The following is a 17,967-nucleotide window of genomic DNA, read 5'->3' as shown; positions in this document are numbered from 1 at the left end:
TACAATGGCAGTTTAACGGGTTTAACAACAAGCCTTCCTCACAGAAACACACAAATTGTTGATTTCAATAAAAAGAATTTATTATAATGACATATCCTCTTTGTTACATAAAATCTGCTACAGCAAAGTGTACTTCGCTTGCAAACACAAGTAAATATGATTGGGAAAAATAATGTGTCAGCTTTCTAAATGATGTGCAAAAATATCCACAAACTAAATTACAGACACATTTCAGATTATTGATTCCCATACTGGCACGTGTGACTAGCTACAAGAACTCATAGAACTGATTTCCTTCAGTCAGGAGGAGTGTGAAGTGGCTCAGGGAAAGGTGCCGTCGTTTCACATCAAATATCAAATTTCGACAAACATCACACACATGAGGGAGGGTGGAACAGATGATACAGAAGAAGAGCTGGCAATTGCCTACACATTTGTTTCTGAGAGGATTTACACACAGGCAGTTGGACAGAGACATGCTTGTGGGCCAGGTGAGATTCATCAAATTCAAAAACATTGGAAATTGTTTATAGGCATACCATCTGTTCACCCTTCAAACTGGACAAAAATATATAATTTCGAATAAATACAAAAGAAAAAAAAGATACATTTCAGTAGGCATTAGAGGTGTCAATATGCATCAAATATAGATGTAGCAAATAAAAAAATAAAAAAAACAATTTTGGTGTTTGCAACGCTTAACATTTTAGGTCTCCATACACATACTGAGACCTATGGAAAATTAAATGTTATTTTGTTAGACTTCTATGTATAAATAAAATGCATAAGTAGCAGTTGTGCCTTCATAAATTAAATCGCATAAAATGCACATGTGCTCAGACAAAATGATTAAAACAAATAATTACTTAAATCCTGTTTTTGAATTTGGTTGTTTAAGAATGTTTAAATTGAACAAAATAGCTTTTTATTCCCTCATATGTAAAGACTCAGGTGTCAGTTTTGGAAAGACTTTCAACAGCGCATTTTTGATTCTTCCTCAGCCCAGTGGAGTCCAGTATCTTATAAATTGAAGTTTAGACTTCTCTGTGGCTGACAGGGAGAGAGAAACGCCTCTTTAAAGGACTACAGGCTTTCCAAAATCAAAAATATATCTGCTATCTGAAAGAAAAAAAAAACATCAAAGGCATACCACCTATGTAGGTACTCAGCATCTGAAATATAGATTTTTATAGATGCAATATTTTGTCATGCTGGAGAAAAGAATGTGGAGTCAGGGACTACATTTTAGCAGCACAATATGCAATGAGTCAGAAGAATCCCTCATAGAAGTTATATTTGTCTCATTGAAATAAAACAAACAAAAAATAATCTTAAGAAGTGGCATAATTGAAAAAAAGTTTTTTTTTTTTTTTTACCTTATTCCCTTTAAAAATGTAACATTTCTATCCGTTAGCAATTTCAATCAGTTGCCACTAAGCGTCGCAAAGCAGAATAGGTCAATCTTGATTAATTCAGTTAGGAAACAGTGTAAAGACTACAAGTTATAACTGCAGGCCGAAGATGGACCAGTCTAGCTGTGACCAAGCTAAATCAATACTTCATGATAGTTCTGTGTTCTGTTATTGCTGCTACGTGATTATGCAGCACTGATTATGGCATTTGCGTTACATAGACCAAAATATCACCTGCTTTCACGCTTCATGCTGTGACACAATTCCAAGGCTACAAAAGGAAAAAAAAAGTGGGGATACTACTATTAGCTTTCAGTAACGCTGCTGCACAACCATACACATGCAAAAGTAAAAAAGAAAAAGGAAAAGAAAACATCATAATCTAGGCTGAGTGCTCCGCTCAGACACAGCAGTTAAGCAGTTAAACWCAAAACAAGACCCAAAGGGGACAACGGTCACCCCATGTGAGCACCACTGCTTTGTATCCTTCAGATAATGTAACAAACTGACCTTTCAGCGATTGGAAAATGCCATGCTAGTGCATTTCTGGACAGACTTTTAAATATACCACAAACAAACGAACGGTGTGCAGAGACAAAACGCAAATATCTTCAGATTCACTTCTTGTGAAATATACTTGTACCTAGAAAATATAGAATTTCTTTCCATCAAAAGACTGAGGTAAAAAGGAAATGTCCTGTGATTGGATATGGATAAATCATGCTACAACTTTTCAGCTGACACAGCGCTTACATGTTTCTGCTTCCTGATACCGCTTGTAAGTAGTAATTCCTTTCCTCAAGAACTGAAAGCGAGAGAATGCATCAGTTTTTCCTTTTTTTAACAATTTGGTCATGCTTTAAAAAAAAAAAAGGAAAAGGATGTCTCACCTTTCAAGGTCTACATGCAAACACAAGCTTCCAGGTCTTGAGGACACCAGAATAATAAAAATGCTGTTTAAATTAATCGAAACTCAACCAGGCCCCTTCCTTAAAAACACGCTGGGGTTCGTAACAGATAACAGATAAAAAAAAAAAAAAAAGATAAAAAAATAAATAAATAAAACTCTTCAACACCTTGTGCAACAACAGGTAATACTACCACTTCTCGTACCTCATTGAAAAGGGACTAATTCATTTTGCATGTTGCTTTTCACATTCAAATTTAAACAAGGAGAGAGAGTCGAAACTAAAAGTTAAAAAAACAAAAACAATGAGAATGTGGTCTAGTACTTCATTGCAGCACGTGAAGGTGTCTGCATAATTTGCCTGTGTGTAGATCGGTGCCAGCAGCACCAGGGGGCATGGCAAAAAAACGACCTCATTTCAGCCGTGTGGAATGAAGGAACGAGGCAATTGTTAGGAGCACAGGATGGCCTCAGTTCCACCTTATAACTCTCACCAGAGTGCAAATATCCCAAAGCCGTGGAAACCTGATGGGGTCCTGGCTAAAAGTCAGCAAACTCTTTCGCACACTTTTCTGTTTGTGAGACGCGAATGTCCTCCTCTTCGTAGTCGTCGAAGTTGCTCGTGTCTCCAGGCCCTCTGCACTTCGGCAAGAAGGGAGCTTCAATCTGGAAAAGTACGAACGCTTAATATGTAGACAAAATCTCTCGGCATGGATTAAAAAAAGCAGACAAGCTCTTGCAGAAAACGAATACCTTTCGCTCGTAGATGGCTATCCAGTCTGTTGTGGAGAACCACTTATGGTTTTTTATGTCATTTACGCCGTTCTTCAGGTTGCCAAATCGCTTCGTAAGATCTACCTGGAGCAGGTTCCTCAGCAGGTCCTTCAGGTCGGAGCTAAAGTGAGAGGGAAATCGTACCTACAAGGAAGGAAGCAGCGCCTTCTGAACAACAGTGATAAATCATATAAAATGAGATGAGCCCCCCTCCTACCAAGGGCCAGAAAGGCTAGAATCCAACAAAATACCAAACATTCAATAAATATTTACTCCTTATTCAAGTTCAGTTTTTTGGGGGGTTACTCTGACATGTTTCAGATCAACAAACAGATTTTACAGTTGCCAAAGTTAACCAGAATAAAAACAGAAAAAAAAAACAGTTTTCAAATGATCATGACTGAATGATTTAATTTATTAGGAAAACAAGCGATCTGAATTATCCAAACCTATGACTGGTTGTTGCCAACCAGTGGCAGCAACAACTGCTTTAACAGTCTTCAACAGTGCTGTGCTGAAATTGTGGTCATGCCATATATCAGTTGAATTTAAGTGTGAACTTTGACTAGGCCACTTCTTGGTTTGCATAGCTTTATACCCTTAATGAAAAGAAATCAGCAACAGATTTTTCTATTTATCCAGACTTCTTTGTCTTGTATTAAAACATCATTGATCACCTGAAACATTTAATTGTGAGAACATAACCAAAAACATCAGAAATATGTAAAGGGATAGAAACTTGTTTCACAGCAGGGTTTATTCATATTATTAAAAGTATTGTTAAAACGTTATTGTCCACCAATGTCACTATGATGCATCATAAATTATGTCTGATTGGTTAACCTGAACAGTAGTTCAACCTCAGGCCAATCACCTTGTCTACAGCAATGTTAGCCCCGCCCCCTGGCTTCGATGAGTAAGACGGATCAAACATATTCATGCTTTATAGGACTATAAAGTAACACAGAACTGAATAAAATATGCTCTCAGCTTATTAAAAAAAAATCACATTTTAATTAATAACTTTCACATTTATTATTTTAAAGATATATCTCGTATATTATGAGGAAAAAAAGCATCCAATAGAAGACCCATACAAGAGAAAGTGCTTGAAATATTCAAACTTGAAAATCTTCTCTTACCTTGCCAGACACAATCTTTTCATAGATCTGTATTGGCTGGTCAGCAAAAAACGGAGGGTAGCCAGCAGCCATCTCATAGATAAGAACTCCCAGTGCCCACCAGTCAACAGCTTTGTTGTAGCCCTAAAAAAAAAAGAAATAAAAAAAAAAGAATCACAATTTTTACTTTTTAGCTTAAATTTGGGAAAGCTAAATACTAGGTCTACAAAAAATGTGTTTTTTTTTTTTATTATTATACTCAAAGAATCCATCAGTATTTTATTGGACTCTAAAGGTTGAAACGAGATCTCAGCTTATTCGTGTCCTTTCAGTTTGTGGGCCGCAAAGTATTATAACCTGAATGTGGATGCTTTGTTTGCAGTTGCTGTGCAGCCATTAAAACACCTAGAGTCACTTGGTATAACCCTGGTGATAATGCACCATGTCAGCACAGCAGTCAGCTTCAATTCCTGCTTGCATCAAAGGCTTCTGACTTCCAGTCTTGTGTCTGAGTCAAGAGAAATAAATTCTCACCCAGACAAGTCACTCAAGCCTTCAAAGTCAATTTGCTGTTTGAAAAAAAAAAAAAAAAAGATTCATCTGACCTCACAAATCATTGCCAGCTTGCTTTTAATCCCACTTAACACAAACAGAAATATATCAGACATAAATTTGACGTTATGTCAAAGCAAACTTTACAATAATCCAACTAAACTATATTATTAGACACCGCTTTTTCAAATCCCAATATTTATCCACATCATGCAGCATTTTGCTCTCTTAACATACAGTATTAGTCCTTGGTGAATAGTAACTCATGTTAGATGATGAGTAAATCTCCTCATGATTTGGTGAACAAAATGTAGCCAAATGCTTTTTGAACAATACCTTTCACCAAAAAACCTGTCAGCACTAATACAATTTATGATAATCAAGAGTTTGTTTATGTTTTTTTTTATACCCAGAAATAAAACAAACAAAACCTACCAGGCTAGAAAACTTTAAAGCCACTTTCAGAAACTCTCTATATAAATCTTTAGCCTCTTATCATATTTGTAAATCTCAGTCATCAATTAGCATTGATTCTTACCTAAGTAGTTTGTTTTGTGTGGATGAAACACTGGGTTAACCACGAGTTCAGTTGCCTTCATTAATGAATAGTGGATTGAAAAGATCAACATGTAGAAACAGAATTGTTCCATTTGACACTTTCTTGCTCTTTTTTCGTCTTTCACTCAGTTTTGTATAGCATGCTAAGAAAGATAAAGCATCTACTAGCTGGACTTCTGCTAAATTGAGGTCAGACGTATATATTTAAAAAGGAAACAGTCTGCAGTTTTAGAAAAGCGGGTAAACCATTCTTCAGTTTTTACTTCCAGCAACTACATAAAATACAGTTTGAATAAAAGTGAATATAGGTATAGGTAGGTAGCAACACAAGATAGAAAGTAGTAAAAATGTGATGCTTTTTCACCAATGAGTGCTCAAAACAATCTAATCTTAAGCTACATGTGTTGGAAATTGTCAATTTTTCAAATCATCTCCTTACCTTTGTACTTACATAGTTTAGCGTTACCTGATCAATTGGATTAATCTAACAAACAAATTTGAAGATCTATTGCTTTGAAACCCTTGCTGAGGGGTTCACCTTGCTGAGGATGATCTCTGGAGCCAGGTACTCAGGAGTTCCACACAATGTCCAAGTTCTGCCTTTTACCCGTTTGGCAAAGCCAAAGTCTGTGACCTGGGAAAAAGATGACACAGCCATGTGAAGATATGTCAATCGGTTTTCAGTTTGTTTTTTTTTCCTGCTCTCGTAACTTTTTTTTTCCAACAATAAAGCTGAGATGGACTGGTTACCTGGATGTATCCATGTTGATCTATGAGCAGGTTTTCAGGCTTTAGGTCTCTGTAGATGAGGTCTAAGGAGTGAAGGTACTCAAAAGTGAGCACGATCTGAGCTGCATAAAATCTTGCATGATGTTCACTGAAAGAGGGAAACAAAGATTTAGACAAAGAGTAAGGCATGTCTCTTCTGAGAGAAATGGGTAAATAGACTGATGAATAAATCAAAAAACAACCCCCCAAAAATGTGCATTATACCTGAACCTTCCTGTGCGTCTGAGGTGTGAGAACATTTCTCCACCGGGCACATATTCCATCACCATGTAGAGGTTTGAGTTGTCCTGAGATGTATATTCAAATAAAGTTAATTCCCATATAATAACATTTACTTTTCAAATTAAGGGACATCCTTATATAAACAATGATGTAGTTTTAGACATGATTTTTACTGCTAAAAATTAATAATCAAACTCCAACTCAGACACATGCCCCAGACTTTCTTCCTAGTAATGACGGTAAACATACACCAAAAACACTTTAGCGGCTGCATTTTCTGCTATCAACAAGTACGGCAGCAACTCGCAGTCGCAAAAGTAAGAAAATAACAGAAACACAATCTTTCCAATCCAGTAAAACAGGACAGGTTGGATTTGTGGGACTGTTGAGAGCAACTGATCACCAGCATGAACCAGCTGTAAATGTAAAGCAGAAGAAGTAATGTTTCTTTTTTGTATCACAAAACCACCTGGGTAATGTCATCCTAAAGCCGAATGAGAAACTGAATCACATTACAACGTTTGCCTTTGCTAATAAATGTCTGACTTCAGACAGCTCGTTTCACCGAAATCACTTTATTTCTTTGAAATTATGTAAAAGTGTATATCACCTCGTAAGAGCTGATTTTCAGGACAGGGTTTAAATTTTAAATAGTTGACAATGACATTCGGAGAAATAAACTGAGAGAAAGTTTTCAAAATGAGACAGAAAACCCTGCAGAAGGGTTTGGATCCATCAGTACCTTGAAAGCGTATTCCAATCTGACGAGGAACGGGAAGGAGACGGCCTGTAGTATTCTTTTCTCATTTAGTGTGTGTTCTATCTGCTTCAACTTCACCACCTGAAAACATAAGGAAACAAATTAGATCAGAATGTTTTCCTTAGTTGTTTACTGGTCTGTCAGATATTGTTCAAAGTTGTACGTCAGCACACAGACGGTGGGACAGCAGCAAAGTTACCACCAAACGATACTAATAATTAACAAACGTGTAAGCTAGAGAGCTCAGAAATGGTGCAAAACCTTCATGATAAAGAGACTGTCAACATATATATGCAAAATAACAGCACACTATATGATGAACAGATGTCTAGACAAGTTTTTGTGCCTTTTATAAATGTTTTTGTGGAATTTGACAAGTAGAAAATATGTTGTATCAGGTTTATTTTTAAAAAAATATTTAAAGAGTGGTATGTATTTGTATCCCTCCTCTCTGGTGAAATAGAGGAATCATGTAAAATTTTGATCCTAAATGAACTCCCAAAGCCTAAAGAAGTCAAATAATACTAGTAGACAATGTCTAACTTTGAGTTATGTAATTTTGGGTTTTTCTCATACTAGTGAACAAGCAGCATGAGGAAAAACCAAAGAACACAGTAAACAGGTCAGGGATAAAGTTGTGAAGAAATTTAAAGCATGGTCAGGTTATAATTCAAAGTTAATAAAAGCTTTAAAACACCACATCTTTGTGATCTGAAAATCTAAAGGAGAATGACGCAACCTACAAAACTAAGTATTAAGATATAGATGTCTACCTAAATTGAGCAATGTGAAAATGCATCTGCAAGACACAAGAGGCCCATGGTCACTCTGGAGAAGCTGCAGAGCACCAGTGCTCAGGTGTGAGAATGTGCAGACAGGACAACTAGTGCTAATGGATTGCACAAATACACGAGAGCAGAAAAAGTTTGCCATGCAGGTACCACTGCAAACATGAGGAAGAAGCTGCTCGAGTCAGATGAGACCAAAGTTTCAATTTTTGGTCGACATGCAAAGCACTTTGTGTGGCAAAAAAACCATAACTGCAAACCATACTGAACACACCACCCCCCATGTGAAACGTGCTGGTGGTAGCATCAAGCTGTGCAAAAATCCTCTTAAGTTAACTGGACAGTGGATAGAGACAAATACTGATTGTGCGGCGAGGCAAAGACCCTGGACATGTAGCTAGAACGACAATGTTTTAATTACAATCAAAACATATGAATGTGTTAGAATTGCTCAGTCAAAAGTCAGAAATAAATCCAACAGAGAATATGTGGCAATACTTGACGACGGCTGTTCCCAGCTTCTTTTTAGCTAAATATGAGTCTAAATATGAGCTAATATATAAACTGAAAAACAAAATGTAGCCTAGAGACCTCACCAAAAGACTTGCAGACGAAATTGCACTTATAGGTGATTTTACAAAGTTTCCACTCTTAGGGGCTGAATAATGCCATGGGCATCTCACACTTGTCATACTTTTATGTGTAAAATGCCAAGGTGTATGAATATTTTTTCAAGGAAATGCGTTCACATTTCATAATGAGATGAATGGGCAGATCACCATCTGAACTCAGACATTATGTACAAACTAGAGTCAAAAGCTAAAAGAAGGTCGTACAGCTAGCAAGTCGGCGTATTTACAGAGGGGGATGCAGAATTTGTCGTAGCACAACAACAACAAGGGCTTGGAAGACAAAAGGTTCTGAATCACCAATGCAAGCTAGGAGCAAAATATACTATTAAACTGTGACACATCAGGTAAAAACTATCTAAAGCTACATGTCAGTTTGTCTAATAAAATATAGTTTAAACACTTTTTGTATTAGGCAGGACTAGTTAATGAGGAAAAAGAGGCCAAGGCCATACTGTGTAGAAGAAAAATTTTAAGCTGTTTTGTTGAAGTGAAATTTAAAGTGAGACAGGTTAACCTCTTAAATCAACAGCCACATTCAGGGGAACAGAGCAGCGCTAGAAGAGCAACAATGCCTGTCTGTACCACTTCCACATCAGTATTTAAAGACCGAAACTCTCATACGAAGGGGTTTTCAGTGATAATGTACTAGCAGCACATAAAAGGAAGCACTCCATTTCCTTTCATCAGATACACAGCGCCTGCATTTACATGAAGAATTTCTGCTGAATTTTTTTCTTCTTCATACAAGCAAGCCTTTACGGCAGCAGTAGTTAATACGGTTTAAGGGTGTTGTGATGGACATATTTTAACAATGTGCACTTACTTTTTGCTTGTCCAAGATCTTCATGGCGTAGAACTGGTTTGTTCCTTTATGCCTCACAAGCATCACACGTCCAAATGAGCCAGTGCCCAGAGTCTTGAACCTTTCAAACTCATCCAGGGTTGTTGTACACTGTTAAAATACGTTGTAATAAAAACAAGGAAGTCAGTTGATATAGCTCAAGAAGGATGGAAACATTTGCAGTGAAAGTGGCTGCTCTTTGCAAAAAGTTGTAGAAATACCCAATGAGTTAACATTCCAGATATTTTTAACTAAAGGAAGACACTTGTATATCAAAAACTGCATGTGCATTTTTTTCAAAAATCATAAACAAACAAATGAAATTTAAATAATGAAAAAGGACTTTACCTGAGCGGGACACTCCCATTTTCTTAAAAAATCTTCTTTGGCTTTTGCTAAGAACTCTTTCACTAAAAATAAACAAGAAAAATTGTTTTAAATTAAAGCAATTCAAATTTCAGGACATACCAACATAAAGTCTAATTTTACATTCAGGGAATTAAAAAAGGCAGTTTACACCTTCAGGGGAACAAAAGCATTCTGAGGTCAGGCAAATGTCAGTAAAAAAAAAAGTATTCCAAGTCAAAACCACACGCCTTAGCAGGAAAGTTTAAATCACAAAGTGATGCAAAGAGCTCCGTGAACTTTACAGGGCTGGCCAAATTCGAGACAAGCTGTTCTGCATCTCTTTCAAGAGTGGTTGCGGTAAAGGAAAGAGACAATAACGTAGTCGGCAGACAAAAAAACAAGAGGTACAACATACATGTAACTGAGAACACAGAGCAGGCATGGTGAGGACAGTGCACTGTCAAAGTCACGGCTGACATGAGGTGTCCAAAGTCACAGAGTCATTGAAAGCTGTGAAAAATCTCTGGTGTTATGGTTTGGATTTTACTTAGTCATTACATTCTTCCCATTGATCATGAAAAGAAAAGGCTAAGCACATCCTATATTTGCAAAAATTAATCTGTTTTTAAATTAAAAGCATCATAGAGGTGACATTTTTTTAATTATATTTAGAATGTGTTATATATAACGGCTTCCGTTTTTATGTTTTGTCACACTTGAATATTTCAGATCATCCAACAACTTTTAATATCAACCACAGGTAACCTGAGCAAAAACCAAAAACAGTTTTAAAATTATGGTTTTATTTATAGGAAATTAAACTGGATAGGTTAATATTAAAACGCATTGTCTGTCTCTAAATGTTAAATCACAAACTGACAGTGATTACCCATATTATTTTATTCGGTCTCACTAGTCACACTTGACTGATGACTGCTTGACATGTTAAATCAAGAAATTACTTAGAACCTGGCAGACCACATGAAGTAAGCTACAAGCCCTTGAAAAGCAACACACAGTGCCAGATGACAGCAGATGAGCAGACATCTTTCACTTCTCAGCTTTTGGACAGCAGCACCTCAAGGAAAGCGTAATTTCCAACATAAGGAGAATATATGGAAAACCTGATGAACCTTCTTAGGAGTGCCGCCTGCTCTTCCAAAATTACTCCAAAACCAATTGGAAAGCTCATTCAGGAGGTTACAGGAGAAACCAGAAGAACGTTTAGCGCATTAAGTCCTTGTTGAATCATGAACGCTTACAATCAGTGTTCATGATTTAACAATAAATGGAGTATGTCCAGAGAACAATGTGTAACTTTAATCTCAGCTGTACTTGGACTACGCAGCAGGACTAGTCCATCTGAAGACCACCCTTGACTCGTTCAAACAGAGTTGTCTAGTCAAAGTCTGGAATTAAACCCAACGGAGTCGCTGTGACCTGGCAGTAAATACTGTTCATGTGCAAAAACATTCCAGTGCAGCTGAATTAAAGCTATTTTGCAAAAGAGAGGGTCAAAATTCACCCGCAGCGATTCAAAAGAATCATCTCCACTTATCACAAATGCCAGACGGAAGTGTTTGCTCACAAATTTGGTCCAACTAACCAAAATTCTAATTGGGTCAGGTCAGTTTAGTTTTGCTTTTACTCCTCTATAAATAAAATCCTCATTTGAAAACTGTGTAATTTCTCAGGATATATTTGCCTGACATTAATATTTCGTTGATGATCTGAAATATATCTGTGCAACAACAAAGAAAAAATCTGTAAGGGGGTAAAGAATTATTTACTGCAATGAATTATAAGGGGAGAGTTTTATCAATTTGTGTGCACATATTTTAAACATTTTCACACTGTGTTTTTTAGAAAATTAGATAGGAATTCTATTTGTATGTGGTTATATGTACTCAAATTTTAAAAACATATGGCTTCAGAGTCAGTTTGGCCTAAACTGTTTCTATGGCTTAAAGAACCCAATGAGATGGGACAGAAAGAGCTACTGGAGCTTTATCTGCCCCTCCCCAACCTGTTGCTGTACACTACCAGTCAGCCTATAGGAGCCTACTGCACTTTTCTATAAATTGCATACAAGAAGAAAGTGTCTTTTTGGTCACAAAAACGATTAACCATCTAAGCGTGTTTTGTCCTTTTAAATGCAACTCTTCTGGTAAGGCAGCAGATCTGAATCCAACAAAAAAATGAAGGAATTATAAGATTATCCTCACTTATGCATCAGTTTCTGTGACCCAAACCCTTTTTTTTTTTTACAATTGTTTTTAGACCATATGAAACAACAAAATTTACTAAGCACCATGAGCAAAATTAAGGTGATCTCAATTTTATGTTCAACTGTGTAATCAAATAATGTCATCACATGAATAATCAATTAAAATAGCTTAAAATGTTTAACATTTGGTTAAGCTCACCTACTGAAATGAAATTCACTGACAGATTACGAACTTTTACTATGTAATAAGAGTTTTTCAAAAAAAAAAAATTTGACAAATTGTAAATTTTAATATTGGATTGGCTGTTTGTTCATCAATTTCATTTATATAAAATATAACTAGTTTTTGCATTTGTTTTTGCAAGATAAATATCCTCTCTGTGACTTGGGATGCCTCATGGAACAATGAGCGTACCAAAAGTCTCTACAGTTCGCCAGGGATTGCAGGAACATTCACCCATATGGATGGAAATGATGGAGAAGAAAAGAGAGGAAGAACAGTTTATGAAGAGCTGAAAACAACAACATTTCAGAACCACATGTAGAAAAAACGAACACTGGAGACAATGTAAGGCATCCGTGTCACTGTGCAGGTATGTAACCAAATTAAGCGCTTTACTTCTGTTTGTTGACTACTAATAGAAATTCCAGTTTACATCAAAAAGATAAAGAATTAAGGTATTCCTGCTACCGTGCAGGAATAATTAGGTTTTCCAAATCCTTTTATTTTTAAGTAGGGCTGCACGGTGTTAGGAAATCAAATAATATAGTTAAACTGCAATAAAAATATTGAGATTTCCTCACTCTTCTTGTTATTGTGCAACTCTTCTTAAGCTACATTTAAATGTATTTATTTTAGACTTTTACTCAGTAGTATATATATATATATATATATATTTTGTCTGCACTGACAATATAGGTCAGTTTTATTTTTCACAAAGACAAAAAAAAGACAACACCGATTGTGAAAGCCAATGAAAAAAGCACATTTCAAACTAAACAGTGCACAAAACAGACAAGACACAGATATTAAGATGTCAGATTATATTACATGACTAAAGCGCCAGAAACAGCCTGCAATACAAAGCGTTATGCTTAAAATAACTGTGTTAATGTTCTGGTAGGTAAAAAGTGACGATGTGAATGTGAAAAAAATAACAGAAAAGGGAAACTATTTGGGGAACATACTGAAAAAACGCCCTATAAAAGTTGAATTTAAGGCTTAAATTTAGTTTTGAAATCTGATAACACAAACATGAAAAAAAAAACTCTTGAGCACAATACATAAACTGTTATGTTTAAGAGCCCAAGCCATTGGCTTGATGGAAAAGATGTTACAAGGGAAAATATCTGAGTTTCTATCAGTTTTCTGAAGAAACAACAACCCACCCTGCTCAGAGCTGAAGATTAGAGAAAAAGAAATCCACTGCACTTACTCAACTTATCCCACATGACGGTGAACTCAGAGATCAGAGGCACCTCACTCTCCTGTCCCTTGTTTTCTTGTCCAYTCTTAAGATATTTGTTGATTAAGCGACTGGCAAAGGAGTGATCCTTTCCCTGTGCCATTTTAAGGCAAATATCTCGATGTGCGAGTATGAAAAGCTCTCAGGCGAAGAAACCGTTTGCAGGCTTAACACCAGTGATACTAACTTCCTGTATGCAGTCAAGTGCTCTGCAATGGCTGGTTAACCACATAAAGTTGAGCTTCCTGTTCACGTCCTCTGCTACAGTGGCCAAATACATGTCCAGCGTCGTCACTGTGCTGTTTGAAAGCACTTTGCAACATCTTACAGGCAAATTGTTATGTCGGAGTGTTTTTTGACGGGGAAAATTTAAACAGAGCCTGGAAGGCCTGACTTCAAATGTCATATCAAAAACATAGTGCAACCATGGCAAGTCAAGACTGCTGATAAGAAACCTGTTACACCCACAAAGTAGCAGAAAGAGGCATAGCGTTCAGGATAGTGTGCTCTCTGGTGGATATGTTTCATACTGCAGATCTTCAGTTTTCTAACTATTAACCTCAGCAATAATAAGAATAATAATAAAAAAAATCAAGAATAGTCAAAAAATATATATATATATATTTTGCTTAATTAGTTTTTACATGTCAAAATAACAGATTGAATGTTTAGAATAAACATGGAAATCTAAGTTATGGCATCGCGTTTGCTTGTGCTTTCCGTTGAATCTTGTTTCAGCTCCAGCCCTCCTCTGCAGAAACCGCAGGTGGCCCGAGTCACAGGTTTGTTAGACAGCGCAAACTAATGCCAATCAGGAAGCAGGTCAAGATCAGGGCTCTGCAGACAGGCCACTGCTATGACACAGTTGGGTGGATTAGGCTGGCTGCTCACAACAACATACCCATGACGGCGTCCTCCAAGGAATCTATGGATGAGTTTTATTAGATATGTTTGCAAATTTTCAAAAAAAAAAAAATTGTTTCATGTCATGACAAATAAATTTATTTGTAAAACTCTCATGATGTCAAGATCATTTGAATTTACTTTTGCATCTGATGGAAAAAGTATTCCACACATATGAAATCAGCTGGTTTTCGTTTTACTGAAAACATAGTCTAACACTTTAAGGTTGTTCTAAATCCTATTACACTGGAAATAATTATTGTGGAACAAGAATTGGTATGATAAGAATTAATCATTATGTGAGAAAAAAAAATCAACCTGATGACCTTTGCAATTCTCCAAAACTTGACAACATGATTGGTATTGCTACTTTTGCTATTGGAACCACTGTTGATTCCATGAGAGAACAAATACTATGTACACTAATGTCTGCAAAATGTGACTGGATGCAATTACAGTGCAATGTTTGGCAGCACAGTTACTCTATGCATCTGTTTTATTTAGACATTTTAAGCCAAAAGTCTATGATAAATCTTTATCATAGACTTTTGGCTTTGCAATAATTCAATAATTCACTTTTAGAATTATTGCAACAAATGCCACAAAATGTTATGCTAACATTTCACCCCAATATCGCCCTATTACAGCTGTTTTTCACAGATTATAGGTAGCAGAATACACTTCTTATTGGGTTAATAGCACAGTAAGAACCTCAGTTTCCTTGCTATTCAAATTAACGGCAAGTAACATTTGTGAATATTTAGATATGACAGATCTTGTTAAATAAACATGTGAAAGTACCAACTGTAAAAAGGATTAGTCAAACCAAACACATAAACTCTAATGGTGGTGGGTTTCAGCTGACTCCAGGCCACCTCCTGCAGCTTGTTTGGTGATGTTATCTTGCTTTCAGGCACGTGATGTGAGCCCAAAGTTAAACAGAGCGTCTTGCAGGCTCATCTTAAACACAACATAAAAAAAAAAAACAACAAAAAAACTATCTATTTATTTAATCAATCGGGTGCTCTTCTTTGAAAACCCCACAGCGAGCCTGATGACGAACGCGCTGACAAATATTCAAATACTAGCTGCTTTTAGCATTTGTTAACAGTTTCCAACTGAAAGCATCAGCAACCCCACGTTGTTACGAACCCTGCGAACTCGCGTTGCAGAACTGTCCTACCAAAGATGGTTCTCCTGTGCAGCCCATGTTACTGTACTGTCTGCTCCAGTGCTGTACAACTGCTAAAGGATGCTACTCACTGCATTTTGAAAGCAAGCTCGCAAATGATGATACAGCAAACGTTAAATGGCAATGGCTGAGAGCAAACGGGATGACTTCCGTGTGCTCACCGCTTTCCTGCTCATTTCCTTTCTTGGCAGTTGCTGCGTTTCCCATCGTAGGAAGACAGGGCGATCCACAGCTGGCTAGGAGCGATGATGGTGGCCGTTAGCTAACAGGCTCCTTCGTTAGCTCGATAACAAATTTCAGCTTGCTCACACTGGCTGGTTACAAACACCATCAACGTGCTCTTCTTATGAACAGAACCTGGTCGTGCTCGGCTGGCCTACTTGATGATGTTTATGTATCGTGTCCTTTTCGTCGTTCATGTATGCCTCTGCTGGAATGACAACATGATCCAGACTTTTCACCTCTGCCTCCTGTCGTCCTGCGCTGCGTTCACTTCATATGGGAATACCCATGGATGCGCTTGATAGGTGGAATGCTGCCTTCACTGACCACTGGGGAAAAAACACGCATAGAGATTGAGTGTTACATTTAGTCTGGAGTGTGAAGAGTTCAAACAAATGACTCCATGTTTCTATCCAATACTACAAGTTGTGACACGGTTCTGTTTTCTGATGTGAGTAATTGTCGTGAAAATTGGAAAAGTGTTATAGTATATGTGATGATTATAATATAATATAATAATATATAATATACAAGTTGGTCATTTTTGCAAATATAATCTCCAATCAAATAAAAATCTTCCTTTCATTATAAAATATTATTGGTGTATAGTAAAAACTACACAGCGTGCAGTGCCATCTCCATTTTCTCCTACAATCTGCCAATATATTAGCAGTCACACATTATATTGTGAGTGCCAAGTGAATTTAAGGTCATATTTACATAACAGTACCACTGTTACTAAATTACTAATCATTACTAAAAATAAGTTGGAAAGCACTTGTTTTCTCAGTTTCCTGTTTACAATAAGATATCCAAAAAATATGTAAAGATGGCTAGCTCTGTCCAACTTTCCTGTTTAGGAAGCAGACATATTTAATGTAAACTGGCTGATCAAAGTACAGTTGCCATTTTAATCTTGTATGTGGTGCTACATCAAATTTATTTTTTGTATTTAACAAAAAAGAAAGATGTCATTAAGTCATTGAATTGAAATTAATAGTCATTAAGCTTGCTGCTAGTATTAGTGTAAAATCTTTCTACTGGTTACAACAACCCAATTGCATTTATATTTAATCTACTCTGAATTGCTTTGTCTTGTGCAATTTAAATGTTTATGTAAATGTTCCATAGTGTGTGTAAATAATACTTCTGGAATCATAAGGGACCACTTTAGACTGTTGTATGTTTTTTATTATCTTAATCTTTAATTAAAACAAGCAATTCGCTTTTTGAACTGTTAAAGGTTTTTTTTTTTAATTCTTCCACTAATACCTCCTAATAATCTTCTATGAACATGTCACGTACCTCATAAAAATATATATTTCAAAACAAAGGTAAGTTAAAACAAACTGACAAAAATTACTCCGCAGATGTTTTGAGTAGAGAAACATTATGGGTCAATAGTAGAGATAGAATCTACAATGAGTATTACAGCTAGTTCAGAAATTTAGCAGCTCCACACAAGAAACCACAATCTAACTGTCGAAGATTTCAGAAACAACACAAAGGTGAGAGTTAACACACATTTTAGTGAGCTAAATGACACCTTGATAAACTCTGAAGGAGACGCGCCCATTAGCGGGACTGGATGTTTTTAGCACCATGGCCAGCGACACCGTTGCTAGGCAGCTGTTTGTGTCAGCAAATGGTGAAGGAGGAGCTGCAGGCCGACTTGACGTTAAACTGAATCCTTAAGAAGCAGGCAAGTGTCTCCTTTTCTTTTAAATAGTTATTTATTTTACTCTAACGTGCCAATTTAACCCAAGAGGACCACAGTGCGGTAAGTGTCTGATTTTGCCATACTGCGAACGCAAACTTCAGCAGTTCATCCACGAACTCCCCCCGCCCCCCCTCTTGCAAAGCGCTATTGGTTCCGCCCGGGGACTCGCTCCAGCACTCACAGCAGACAACAGGACYACAATACACTGATTTTATTCTATAATGTTTCAGTCAACGTCATTTATTAGCTRTAACGGTGTTAGACACCACGAGCACTGAATAGTCCTGGAAACACGGTTGGAAGTAGATGCATTCACCAAGGAGGCCTCGGTGTCTCTAAATGGCAGCTGTGTAATCGGAGTGGGACGAGGACAAGAGCTGCACTGGAATAAGACATACGGTAACGTTAACTGTTGTTTCATTTGAGCAGACGTTGCTAAGCTAACTGTAGAGSAGCCCGGTGTCATTTATAATTATTATACGGTGACCCATTTGGGAGGAAATGCTGCTTAAATGTTGTAGAAGCATTTGAAT

General features: G+C 36.8%; 2 protein-coding genes across 8 annotated transcripts in view; one reads left to right on the top strand and one right to left on the bottom strand.

Annotated features, from left to right (window-relative positions):
- Positions 1-58: 58 nt before the first annotated feature.
- On the bottom strand, positions 59-16,038 carry prkacba (protein kinase, cAMP-dependent, catalytic, beta a). Of its 3 annotated transcripts, XM_008408041.2 has the most exons (11): positions 15,654-16,038; positions 12,347-12,355; positions 9,705-9,766; positions 9,339-9,467; positions 7,078-7,176; positions 6,318-6,400; positions 6,075-6,201; positions 5,863-5,958; positions 4,236-4,358; positions 3,073-3,237; positions 59-2,985 (listed from the first exon to the last, which is right to left on the bottom strand). In XM_008408041.2, exons 1-11 carry the CDS (start codon positions 15,697-15,699, stop codon positions 2,860-2,862), a joined length of 1,065 nt encoding a protein of 354 aa, XP_008406263.1. In that variant the 5' UTR covers positions 15,700-16,038; the 3' UTR covers positions 59-2,859. The 3 variants fall into 3 exon arrangements, with proteins under 3 accessions (XP_008406263.1, XP_008406264.1, XP_008406262.1); XM_008408042.2 differs by lacking the exon at positions 12,347-12,355 and having other exon boundaries at positions 15,654-16,036; XM_008408040.2 differs by lacking the exons at positions 12,347-12,355; positions 15,654-16,038 and adding an exon at positions 13,368-13,984.
- A 1,532-nt stretch (positions 16,039-17,570) lies between these two features.
- The window catches only part of ttll7 (tubulin tyrosine ligase-like family, member 7), an 86,934-nt gene continuing 86,537 nt past the window's right edge, over positions 17,571-17,967 (top strand). For 4 of the 5 annotated variants that reach the window (XR_533603.2, XM_008408047.2, XM_008408050.2 and 1 more), the window contains exon 1: positions 17,572-17,833. The gene's annotated coding sequence lies outside the window, so the exon portion shown is untranslated. Of the gene's footprint in view, positions 17,834-17,967 lie in introns of all 5 variants that reach the window. The other variant, XM_008408043.2, reaches the window with a different exon arrangement.

The sequence above is a fragment of the Poecilia reticulata genome, linkage group LG4, assembly GCF_000633615.1.
Source record: "Poecilia reticulata strain Guanapo linkage group LG4, Guppy_female_1.0+MT, whole genome shotgun sequence".
NCBI lineage: Eukaryota > Metazoa > Chordata > Actinopteri > Cyprinodontiformes > Poeciliidae > Poecilia > Poecilia reticulata.
This window is presented reverse-complemented; position numbering and strand designations above follow the sequence as displayed.